We start from the raw sequence: 13,118 nt of genomic DNA, 5'->3' as shown, positions 1-13,118 counted from the left end.
CAAAATATATGATGATTGGTTTTCAGGAGTAGTGTTATCTTTATATGATGATTGATAGCTGCCTCCGAACCTCCAAGCTCGTCTGAAGAACAAACTTTACCAAATCAGATTCTCCTTGCGGTGTCTCTTTATCTTATTTTTATCCTTTTGTATATTTCTAGTTTGTATGTAGAATAAACGTACATATTGTCGTGACACTTCTGTTTTTCTAATGACCTTTAGTATGTATCTCTTAGTCCTTTGTCACTTTGAGATCGAATAGGTGGAGAACATGATGGCTTTTGCTAATATATGTAATCGGCTGGCTTTGTTCTCTCTCTAAACAGCAAACGCATCCGCTTGTCCTGTGCTTAAGTCTGATTCAAGCTTGTCAAAGTAGAAACATTCTCCCGACCCTAAAAGCTTGTCATCTCCTTTACACTGGATGGGGGAGAAATCCACCGCCGCCAATCGCAGCTCGCCACGCGATGGGACCCACGATGAGGTTGCAATCATCCAAGTCTTACGGTGGTGATAAATTTATATGGAAATATTCGGCCCATTGTACAATATTTTCTTTGGCTTGGCTTTGTATAAAGATTCAGTTGATCAAGCTCGGTAAGTTTGACCTTCTTTATGCATCAAGAGTGGTGATCAAGGCTCGAGTTTCAGCAGACTTCATCTCGAAGCTAGCATTGCTGCACTAGGCTAGTGAGGAAGTCCAACCAGTGTGGACACTCTTTGTCGATGGCTCGACAACAGCGGAAGGGGGAGGCACTAGACTTGTTCTCAAGGGTTTGGACACGTAAGTCTACAAGTAGGTCATCTGCTTTGGGCTCAAGATATCCTACGAGACAGAGTACGAGGCCCTTCTATCTAAGCTTAGGCTAGTAAGGAAGCTAGGCATCTCAGAGTTGGCTGCTGACAACAACTCATAGTTGGTGGTGAATCAAGTTCGAGGAGACATTGAAGCGCGAGACGAGGTGATGGCGAGATACCTTGCCAAGTATGGAAGCTAATCTCCTATTTTGTGAAGTTCAAGGTCTTCTAGGTACCTCAAGAGGAGAATGCCTAGGCCAACGTTCTAGCAGGGCTCACCTCAGCTCAACTAGCAAAGGATGGGTGAAGTCAAGTCAGGTCAAAACTCTGCTGGTGAGAAGCATCGACATTTTGCAAGTCTCTCGTATTTAGGATAAGCCCTCATGGATGGACAACATCTTACGGTACAAAAGGGACGATGTACTCTCAACCAACCTAGCATCGGTGAGGCGAGTCAAGTACTATCAGTCGTGGTATTACATAATGAATGATCGTTTGTATCATAGGTCCATCAACCAATCGCTCATTAGGTGCCTTGCTTCTTGGGAGGCGGAGCGCATCTTGGCCGAGGTGCATTAGGAAATGTGTGGGAGCACATCGACAGCTGAATACTCACCTTTAGAGTCTTATGTTAAGGGTACTATTGGCTAACGCTAAGAAATTATGCAATCGCCTATACCTAGAGATGCGATAGGTACTTGAGGCACACCCATATCTAGCAATAGTTGTTAATACATCTTAACTTTATAGACTATTGTTGGCCCTTTAGTAGGTGGGGAATGGACCTCCTTGAGCCTTTTCTCTCAACCTTCGAGCAATGATTATTTATCATAGTTGGAGTGGACTACTTCATGAAGTAGGTTAAGGTCGAGTCGCTCACCACCATCGTCGAGAGACAAGTCAAATGATTCATGTAGAGGAACATCATTACTCAGTTTGACATCTCAAGGACAATTATCATCGACAATAGGATGCAATTCAACAACCATAAGTTCAAGGTCTTTTGTTGATCCTTCGAGATTTAGCTATAGTTCAGTTCGATGGCCAATTCGTAGACCAATAGCATAGTTGAAGTGATGAATCGAGCCATACTCAAGGGACTGAAGAGGTGAGTAGCCGATGCAAAAGGCACTTGACCCTAGGAGTTGCCTAACATCTTTTGGGCTTCTCGGATCACTCCAAATACTAGGTCGGGGGAGTCAATGTTCAACGTAGTATTTGGTGCTAAGGTACTTCCAAGTCGTTTGGAAGGATGGTTCCCAATCGATCAAGTACCTCCGAGGGATGCTAATCATCCCTTTCGTGAAAGAGATATACTCGATACAGTCCTTCCAAGGGACCTATCGAGGGAAGTCCTCGACCCCCTTCCAAGGAACCAACCATCCATCCCTCGGAGGTACTTACTCCAATGGCCTTCCCTCAATCGAGTCAGGGAGGTCGATCATCTTCATCGAGGCGAACGAGTCCGGCTTGTGCTTGCATAGATCCCGAACATGGTTCAGTTGCGACAGCTTCCAGCTCGGCTCCCTGATGCCGCGAAGACCTCATGGTGATCCCAATCACTACTCAACACATGGTCACCAGATCAGCATGCGAGGCAAGACCCAAGCAACATGACAACTACATAAGCACAAGGATATTAGTGAACCCAAAGGAATATTCTACTCATTCGTCGAATTATCGGATGTTGAGATGATGGATCTCAGTAACATCAAGGGCCACCAGTTGTCGAGTGGTGCTGATGTCAACTTGGCATAAAAATATGACTGATGTGCGGGACTGATGAGATGTATAGTACCGGGATATACCATGTCACCGAATTCTGAACGAGTATTTTCCACGTACAAATCCTGAGATTATTATATCATTAGGTTAGGCGAGGCACAATCGGCTCAGCCTTTTTTATTACAATTTGTCCACACAATAATAAAGAAACCAAATAAAACTAGGACTGGTTGCAACTCAAGCACGAGAACATCTTCTCAACCAAGGATCGCTTCCCCTTCGGGCCCACCGCATCCTTTGTTGGGTTCACCACCACAACGTGCGAGCCGTCGTCCCCATCCTTCCGGCATCTTTCGCATTCCTCTAAGAACGTTTTGAAGGCGTCCTGCACGTACTGAGCACCCTCGGCCACGGTCATGTTCTCCACCAGCCTGCGTGGATAAATGTCCTTGACATAATCACCATTCAGCGAAGCTCCTAATTGCACCAGCTCTGTTTGGAACTCTGATAGCTTTGCAGTTTCAGCAGCACCCGTTGGCCGAAGCTTCTTCGGCTCCGGCAACGTCTCTTCAATCCGCACACAGAAACACATTAGGCCGGAGTACAGTTACTGTAACTCGAAGAGTTGATTACTTCACGAACCTGGGCAGTCGGTTCTTGGCGTAGTCCGTGTGAGGACTGTCTCAAATGTCCCAGCCCACGCATCCCTCTTGGTCAAGAACTCCTTCAGATTGAAGAGCTTCTTCACGGTCGCAGGGATGGATGAGTGCTCGAATTCGGATGCAGGGTATGGCCCGGATGGCCTATGGATCACTGGAAGAGGGAGATGATGATGAGCATGAGTCGTAAAGGTTGATGCAAATCAATCTCGTTTTACCTGTGCCGGGCTCGATCCACGGGGAGATGAAAAGGGCGGGGACGCGAACACCGAGGCGATCGAACTTGAAGTAGAATGGTTCAGGTCCCGCAATGTCGTCCGGGCTCGGAACCCCCACAGGCGTAGGGACATGGTCGAAGAAGCCGCCGTGCTCGTCGTAGGTGATGATGAACAATATCTCGTTCCACTGAGGGCTCGACCGCAGCGCCTCGTAGATCTCCTTCACGAGCTTCTGCCCTTGGGAGACGTCGTGGGAGGGATGATCGTCGTTTCCTGGCAGGATCTTGAGGTCGAAGTAGCGCTGCTCGATGACCACGTAGTTGGGCAGCTTCCCTTTCTTGCAGTGATCCTTAAACGCCATATCAAATTGATGGAAGTTGCCCACATATTTCAACCTCCTGAGGTTTCTGTTGTCATGATGAACATCCAACGTTATGGAGAGAAAGCTAAACTACATTGTGGGGGAACTGTGAGCATCTACGCTGCAGATGGTGTGCAGGTGAAATGTCGCATCCATGAACGACCTGCGGCTCTAAATCTTTAACGGAATCGATTATGCGTTGTTTGGTATATTTGTGTAGTTGTAATAAGTTTCGAATCCACGTCATAATTATACTTATGAATTTAAAATATTTAATCCCATTAATATAATTTTTTTTAAAAAAATAATTATATAAAATTATCTTTTTAATTTTTTTATAACATTTTAATATTTCACTTTATATATATTTATATTTATATATTTCAATATAATTTTTGAAAATATAAGATCCAAAATACTAAAAATAACTAATTACAGAAGGTAATCTATTATAACTAACCCTTAATAGATAGGTTTGTTAAGTTTGTTTGACGTCTATACTTCAATTGGAGAAAAATTGCAATCTAAACAAACCTGTTTCCGTAAAAGATCGGAAAACGAAGAATTGAGGGAGAGTAGCGCACCTGTAGAAGAGAGTGGAAGGAGGATACTGGTAGTAGATGCCGAAGGAGAAGCCGGCCTCGTCGAGGGAGTCGAAGATGGTCCTCTGCGGCAGGCCTTCTGCAAGCTTCATGGTGTCGTTGCTGGTGAGCCCATAAGACGTCGCCGAGTGCACGTAGAGCCGGTTCGGCTGCGTCGAGGTCGGAACCGACGCGAACCACCGGTCGCAGACAGCGAACTCCCTCACCAGGCTCTCGTACACCGGGACCGCCGCCGGCCTGAACCCGTTCATCACGGTGGAGGACATCCCCGGTTTCTCCTTCTCCGCCTGCTGCGCGAAGCCGTTCATGGGTGGGTGCACCACGCCGGGAGGGGTGATGGGGGTGGCTCCGGCGGAGAAGGGGACACCGTAGACCTGCTCATAGATGGCCTGGATGGAGTGGCCGGGGTCGGGGTCGACGTACTCGGATTGGTCGCCAAAGTAGACACGGCGGGAGTTGGAGTCGGCGGTGGAGAGGGGATTGTAGTGTTCGCGATCGTTGCTGACGCCATCGATGGCTGGGTTGATGGATTTCATCCAGCCGAGCATGTGGTCAAAGGAGCGGTTCTCCTGCACCAGCACCACCACCGTCTTTATGCGCCCCACCGGAACCGAGTCCTCCACCGACATGTTGCCCCTTTTCTTCTTCTTTGCTTCTCTTACAGAAGGATGCAACGAGGGGGTGACTTGGTGAGATTTTAGAGAAAGAAAGAGAGAGAAATACAATATATATATATCAATAGAGAGAGAGAGAGAGAGAGAGAGAGAGAGAGAGAGAGAGAGCAGAGGGAAGGGAGGCTCCGTGTATTAGGTGACAGATGAGAGGGTCCTTTCAAGGAAGAAAAGATAAGGGAAGAGAAAGATAGGAAGGCAAGAAAACAAGACGGCCATCCGCTTTGGTAACACGCCAAACATGTGTTGTTCTGTTTGTTAAAAGCGTATGTCATGCGATCAAAGCACATTGTTTTCAACAGCATATTTCCTCGGTGTTTTGAAACACCGATGCTAAGTTTGTACGTTGAACGGACTCTGGCAGAGGCAATAAACTTCCTTTGTCATAATACATAGGCAACCCACAGTAGATGAGAATTGCCGCCGGTCGTGCGCTTGCTGATGACTGCACTCTTTGCCTCTCGCGAAGCGTTGGCAATGCGTGCACCGAACCTATAGTTTTGGGCCCATACTTGTACCTGTGACCCACTGTCATTCTCATTGTATTGGCCATTGCTTGTTGAGATGGCAACTCAGTTGATCCAAATCCAGTAACGTCTGTACCTTATTCTTCAGGGAGAAGTAGAGCACACGGCAGTGTAATTTTTTGCACCATGTAAGCTTGAGTTGCTGCTGTTTGTAATGGAATTAAAATGATATATGGTTGCTTTAGTGCTGCCTAATGGAAAATTTTGGGCCGCCAAGCAATGTCAAGAGAGAAGGAAGTGCAAGACATGGCAACAGAGATGCACGCAGCCTTTCGTGATACTCCGTTTATGTCTGCTTCATCACATTGCAGAAGGAAAAGAGTTGTCACTGCTTCGTCATCTCTGAGTTCGGATTCGTCGCTGAGTAGATGGCAAACAACAAGTCGATCTGCAACGTCAGTTGCCATTCGCAGGTGGCAACCGCATGCCTGTTCATCATAAGCTTGCAATCTTAAAATTCGACCAGTTGCGTGACTTGTCATTCTATAGATGATCCTCCTCTCGTGCTGTGAACCACTGAACCAAACTAATGGCACCTCCTGCCTCACCAATCGTTGTTTTGAATCCTGTACTGAAGACCTAATAAACGCTTAGATTTTGCCAAGAATAAGCAGAGCGGAAATTGTCACAAGTTTAGCTGTACGGTCTGAAGAAGTCAACTATTTTCTTGAATTCAAATGCATGAGCCGAAAACATCGTTGAACTTAAGGATATGCATTTAGACAATACATCGGAGATTCATAAGCTATTTGCAGATCGAATAACTTAGTCAAACCCATTGACACCGATGCATGACGAGTGATATAACGAAATCAATGTATGTACTGCGACTTCGTTCTCTGAATCGAAGGAAATGGGAGGCGCGAAGGAGGGACCATCAAACGTTGCTTACGATCTATGACTTTTACTTTCGTGCCGTTGATAAGTCGAAGTCGCAAGCTGACCACTTCCAACAACAATGTAATCTGGATGTAAATACATGATTAACAGGACCTAAATTGCACAAGTGCAAGGGTTTTCACCCACCTCTTTTTGCAGCCTCTTCCTCGTACGAGAGAAGGGTTTCTGGTGAAACAGAGAGGAGAGGAGGGAAGGAAGAGAAGAAGAAAAGAAGAAAGGGAGAAGGCTTCGGCTGTGAGAACGGAGGAGAAGAAAGAGAAGAAGAAGAAACAGATCAGAGGGACATGGTTTCGGCGTGCAGAGGAGAAAGAAGAAAGAGAAGAAGAAAATTAAAGAAAAAATTATAAAAAATATATTGAGGACTTGATTTGGTTTCAAATGAATTGAGATCAATTTCATGAAAATTATATTATGTATGATTTTAATTTTTTATTAATTAGATTTATGTTTTGAATTATAGATTGTTGAATCCTGATATGGCTAGTTAATTGGGTATTTATGTTGTGAAGGAAATAAAAGGAGGAAAACTATTATATTGAAAAGCAAGAAAAGAAAAATGTAAGATTAGAATATATTTGTATCGGTTATAGTAAATACCTGATGGCTTCGTCTAGTTTGTTTTTCAAAGTATTAATACATGTGTTTGAAATTTGTATGTGCATATGATGTACATGAATGACAAGTCATTTTACTATATATTTAAAAAGAATGCAAAAAATATTTATATGTTGATGATTTGGAAAATCATATGATTTTAATAGTTATGTATTTGTTATGTTATAAGTATTTATTAATTTATGTTATCTAATTCACATGAACATATTTGTTCAACATTATATGTGAAAAGGATTGAAAATTATGTGAATATTATTAGTTTCAAATGGTATATGATTATTAGTTAAACATGATTCTGAGTCTTGTCACAGGAATATAACATAATTTTAACCATTGTACTGCTATAATTTATGTTTATACATGTATAATTTAGTTTTATTTATGTTTATGAACCCTTAGCTATGCTTATGTCTATAATGTTTTATGCTTTGATATGTGATATTAATTATGTTAGGATCGGAGCGGCACTAAGACAGGGGGTAAATTAGTGCAGCGGATTAAAACTTGTAAATTTAAAAACGATTTCGTAAATGCGTAAAGATTTCAATTCGTCGATGACCCCGGAGAAAATAGCTAGAGTAAACTTGCTGCAATCTAAATAATAATTTTAGAAAAGTAAATACTCACACATTCAATGAACACATCAATTTAAAGTGGTTCGGTCAAAATGACCTACATCCACTTGCGAAGCCTTCTACAATAAGGCTCCCAACTTCCACTAGCAAATCACTTTGAAGGGGAAGGACAAATACTCCTCTTACAACCTTTTTACAAGTGGTTCACACTCTTACAAATTTTTCAAAGAGAAAAAGGGAGGTGAACACTTAAGCTATTGAAAACAAGACTTTTGCTAAAGCTTTTCTCAATTTCTAACTTCCCAAAGGTTATAATCTCAGCTGAGAATTGAGGGGTATTTATAGGCCTCGAAAGAATTCAAATTTGGACTCCAATTTTTGAATTCTCTTGGGTTTTCAAGGCTGGCGATGCCATCGCCTATCGGTGTCTGACACTGACAGTGTACTGGTGTACTGGCGGTGCCACCGCTGGACCTCTCGGGTGCTAGGCGGTGCCACCGCTCGGTTCTCGGGTTCTGGGCGGTGCCACCGCCTACACTATTTCAGTTCACTGGTTGGGCTCCAAACTTGGCCCAAACTAGTCCAAACTCGAGCCCAATTGACCCCTACTTGGGTTATAGGATTAACACCTGATCCTAACCCTAATTAACGTGCTAAATATGAATTTAAAGACATTTCCTAAGCTATTACAAAGTCCGCAAGTCAAGACTTCTTCCGACGAGCTTCCGACGGTCTTCCGATAAACTCTCGAAAACCATTCTGCGGACTCCCAACAAGCTCCTAGACTTCACGATTTGATCTTGGCAAGTTCCAACGAGCTTCTTCGGCAATCTCCGATCTTTCTCGGCGAGCTCCGCGAACTTCCAACAAACCTTCCGGCGAGCTTCCGAAAAACCCTTCGGCAAGCTCCCTACTCATTCTCGGCTAGTTCCGGCAGCATTCCCGACGAACCTTCGGACTTCCGTCGAACTCTCGAACTCGCAACGAATCCTTCGCGCTTGACTCCGACACTTTGTTTCGCTTTATGTCTTCGTCGTTATCGTAGTTAATCCTACACACATAAGCCAAAACTCTACTCCGATTTAGACAATTATTACAACGCGAATTGACATTCTGTTGCCCGACACGTCATTGGTTGGCGCTTCGTCCGATTCTTTAGCGCATCGTCCTCTCTTGCGGCTTATTGCCCAATCGACGGTTGACCTCCACAACCCCGATATCCTTGGCGCAATTCCGCTCTCCTTGGCCCGATGCCCAACATCCGAAGCCTTTTGCCGCCCAATATCTTGATGTGATCTCCTTCGGCACAACGTCAATTCCTCCTACGTCAACTGTCTAATCTTGATCGAGTAGACCTACATCACTCAAAATGTAGTTAAACATCTAAACACAATCAATTAGTTTCATCATCAAAATCCGAGATTCAACAAATTATACGTATGCTTTCATTATAAAAATATATTTAAATTTATCTTAATTTAAAAGGTATCATAAGAATTTTATGTTATTTGAAATGCTTGTATCTTATTCTGAAAAATATTCAATCATTTTATGCTTACAAGGCATGATTTTAAAATATATGTAAAATTTAATCTTTTCTAAATTATATGAGTATAAGAAAAAATTTGATATCTATGTATATTTTAAAATGCACAATGAATATATATATATATATATATATATATATATATATATATATATTTACGATAAGTCTTAGACTAGCATATGAGTTTTAAAAATATTTTTTAAAAAAATATTTATATATTTTTAATATATATATATATATAACACAATTTTTGTATCCTTAACAAATTAAATTAATCTTTCATCTTCTTTTATTTTATTTTATACATATGAATATTTTCAATAGGAACATATTCTTTCGATCTTTTTGGTATATGAAACTCTATAAACACTATCTTCTCTCCCCACAAAGATTACATAACGATCTCTATTATAATGATTAAATCCCTAGGAGCAAGATTAAATGTTCTGAGAAAAAATAATTAGGAAAGTTTCTCCCATCAAATTATTTATTAATTTTTTAATATAATTAGATATATTTTTTATTGATCGATAAATTTAATTAAATCTTTAATATATCTTATATAAATTAATTGGATCATAACGGAATTTTCTATCTTGACGAGTCGTTTAAACTCATGCTATCATAACTGGGAACGCCACCTCCGAAGAGATTGAGACCCTCCATCACCGGTCCGGTTTCGGTCAGCATCTCCGGTGGGTGTGGTTTCACTATTAGAACAATGTCATGACGTGGGCGGTGGACTTTTACATTCGTTATATCACATCTACTTTTAGACTAAGCTTCCATACTTCAGCTGGAATCAGAGACCAATGGACGCTGGAGAGGTTCACATGCCAAAACCAGCCACTTTCGTCCTTCCCCTGTTGGAGAGTACATCTGAGTGGAGTTTGTCCTGATGATGAATCGGAGGGACCGAGGCCAGAATTGATGCATCTGCTTTCAGGCGATCTTGTTGTTTGCCCACAAAGCCAAATGCTTCTGTTGTCAAGCTTTCGAGGTTTTGGAACTGGAGTTTCACCATCTCAATCACCTTGTGTGAAGCACGAGAACGAGAAAACATACAACTCGGTCAACGAAAACAGAGGAACAGGCGTGGACTCTGTTGATGTTGCGGAACAAGAGAGGCCATTCAAGCCATATACATGTTTACAATGCAATAAGAGCTGCTGCTCCAAAAAGCCTCGATCTTTCTTTCTTTGTATTCTCAATTGGACATGGTTTAGGATGCTGGATGTTCCGCTTCTTCTGCTTCGACGATTCCAGGTGTCCTACTCGGAAGCAGAATCTTACGTTGGGAGCTCATTGCCTTCCTTTCCATCTGCCACTGATGCCCTTGCTGTGATTCCCTGCAGCTGGACTCGACGAACTGGCACCGGTTGCAGCTAACTGTTCGTCCCCCGTGCTCATCCTCTGGACGCCCGCGATCGAAAGCCGTCCATGATGCGAAGCATCAATCGAGAATGATCGCCTAATTGATTGGATATCATCATCATCATCATCTCTGATCTCAACCACAGTGTGTCTCTCCTCCATCCCTCCCGAATCACAGTAAATTCGGGAAGGATGCTTCGCTGCATCACCACTACTTCCGCGCTCCATCTCCTCTTCCGCGCCGGCGACTGTCTCTGCTACAACCATGACCATTTCTTCCACCTGATGATGATCGTTCACTGGTTCCCGAGTGGCTGGCATCGTTGGATTCATAGAGACGATACTGGTTCGGCAGAGAGGGCAATTGGAGTGTGATCTCAACCATGTATCGATGCACTGCACATGAAACGCGTGGCTGCACTTGGGGAGCAACCGCAGGCTGTCATCCTCCCGGAATTCGCTGAGGCAAACGGAGCAATCGGTGCCCTGCACCGATACCTCGCCTTTCCGGTACTTGTGGACTGCGATCTTGCTGATCAATGCCTCATCAAGCCCGTTCGACTGGGAAGCATTCGAAGCTTCCTGGGCCTGAGATAGGCCGGCAGCATCATCGTCGAGCTCAACGTTGTCGTTGCCCCTGGGTTGGAATCGCCTTTGCAGCGAGTTGAAGGCGCCGCAGTGCTTAGAGACGATGGTGTAGTAGCAGATAAGAAGCAAGGCGGTAGCGAGAACGGTGATGATGGCGATCACGAAAGGGGAGAAGGTCACGCCGGAGCTACCATCGGAGAACTCTAACGTGGGAGGGGGAGGGAAGATGGTGTAGCACCACTGAGGGCAGTAGACGCTACAGAAGCCCATAGAGCAATCTCTCGTTGGCACATACGGAACCCAAGTCGGTTGGTTATCAGTGGCGGCCATGAACAACTCACAGAGCAGAGAGTATCTGGGCGAAGAGAGAGAGAGAGAGAGAGAGAGAGAGAGAGAGAGAAGAACTCTCCTTTGGTTGGAGGAATGGTGAAGGAATCAAATTCGATGGATCGGAAAGCAAGGTGGGGGACTGTTGTAGGCTCCTTTTGGACTTCTTCACTCTTTATCACCCAATTCCAATGGTTGGCTGACGATGGAGGAGATGTGGACGGTAAGAACACTTGCCGTCGAGGGGTTGGTGGCTACTGTGCTTGTATGTGGCATTCCATCAGATAAAATCCCTCTCCTTCTGTTCCATCAAGCCGAATCATCGAATGACATTTTTCAGATTTATAGAAGCCTCGAGCAAGTAAGAGCAGATCGAAAGTTTTCTCTACTCCCTACACGATCACATCTATTCTTGGCATACAAGGGAAGAGGACAGTGTGATGGCACACTACAAGCCGTCAAAGAAACGCCTTCTTCCTCAAGAAGAAAAAGGACTTTAGGATGTGATCTTCACACTTCAATGTTGCTTGATTAGTTCTCACTTCTGGTCTTAAGCAGTTCAGTGATAGCTCACCCCATCGTGCCTGTGAGGATCGGTACTTGTCATCAAGATGTCGTCTCTGGCTACTGTAGATTTTTATCGAGTGATTGGTGATCGACAGGATTACTGCTGTGTCCGTCGTATGCGAAATCCAATGGGATGAAACAAGACGCCGTCTTCTCTGGCGCACAAAGTAGCAGTGATGACTCCACTCCCCCCATGACCTTTTTGACGCAGTGAGTGACCACCATTTGTCAAGCCAGCAATTAAAGGTGGCGACGTACATTGCATTGGCTCATCCTTCGAGTTCGGACCTGATGCCAGTTTCTTCGAGGCAAGGATTAGACGTCTTTTACAGGTGAGTGTGATGGCAGTTTCTTGCATCTGTGATATGCTTCGACTACTTCATAATCTAGATAAAATGACAAGTATATAGAGATCGCCATGACCATATATATATATATATGTATAAAGCTATTAACTATATATGCACAAGAAGACCCTTCTCTGCAGCTTCGTTAACTGGAAGTCCCATGGACAGTTGCTAGGTCTTCCTACCACTAAGAAATAGTGGACGTTGGGAGACAAACGTCTTTCGAGTCAAAGTTAGGTAGTACGACGGGGATACTCATGTTGGAGTTCTTGGATATCCCTGAGCATATGGACCCCAAGTCAGTCATGGTAATTGGCCAATGCCTTTGGCCAACAACAAGCGAAACATAATCCCAAAACCTAGGGCAGGTGCACACTCACCTCACTGTGCGATGAAGACTTTGTGTCCTCCAACTCCATCTTCTTGTGTCAAGGCTTCATTGCTTGGAACCAAGACTGCTCTGTACTTGAAGCTGTAGCTAGCAATTCCCCACAATCTTGGGAGAATTATGTCTGTAAGCTCAAGCAGAGGACACAGAGAAGACATTTTTTGAGTGTGACAGGAACTTTCATGGTACTCTTTTTGCTGCTGGTAATAAATGAGCAGCTTTGTACTATTACAGAGTTCTCATCTAAGCAGCCATGCTAATTATGGAGCAACCAAACAAGTAGCTCGGTGACGAGAGAAGTTAATGCTACTACTGCAAGTGCTGCAAACA

The 13,118-nt window shown here is 43.8% G+C and overlaps 2 protein-coding genes across 2 annotated transcripts; both read right to left on the bottom strand.

The window, feature by feature from the left end:
* Positions 1 to 2,610: 2,610 nt before the first annotated feature.
* LOC135608568 (non-specific phospholipase C4-like) lies at positions 2,611 to 5,121 on the bottom strand. Its single transcript, XM_065101619.1, has 4 exons — positions 4,346 to 5,121; positions 3,401 to 3,807; positions 3,166 to 3,336; positions 2,611 to 3,090 (listed from the first exon to the last, which is right to left on the bottom strand). Exons 1-4 carry the CDS (start codon positions 4,990 to 4,992, stop codon positions 2,744 to 2,746), a joined length of 1,572 nt encoding a protein of 523 aa, XP_064957691.1. The 5' UTR covers positions 4,993 to 5,121; the 3' UTR covers positions 2,611 to 2,743.
* Positions 5,122 to 10,275: 5,154 nt separating this feature from the next.
* Positions 10,276 to 12,988, bottom strand: LOC103975226 (E3 ubiquitin-protein ligase Os04g0590900). Its single transcript, XM_065101593.1, has 2 exons — positions 12,781 to 12,988; positions 10,276 to 12,679 (listed from the first exon to the last, which is right to left on the bottom strand). Exon 2 carries the CDS (start codon positions 11,487 to 11,489, stop codon positions 10,500 to 10,502), a length of 990 nt encoding a protein of 329 aa, XP_064957665.1. The 5' UTR covers positions 11,490 to 12,679; positions 12,781 to 12,988; the 3' UTR covers positions 10,276 to 10,499.
* Positions 12,989 to 13,118: the final 130 nt, after the last annotated feature.

Source organism: Musa acuminata, chromosome BXJ1-2 (genome assembly GCF_036884655.1).
Source record: "Musa acuminata AAA Group cultivar baxijiao chromosome BXJ1-2, Cavendish_Baxijiao_AAA, whole genome shotgun sequence".
Lineage (NCBI taxonomy): Eukaryota > Viridiplantae > Streptophyta > Magnoliopsida > Zingiberales > Musaceae > Musa > Musa acuminata.
The sequence above is the reverse complement of the archived record's forward strand: the minus strand, read 5'-3'. Positions and strand labels throughout refer to the sequence as shown.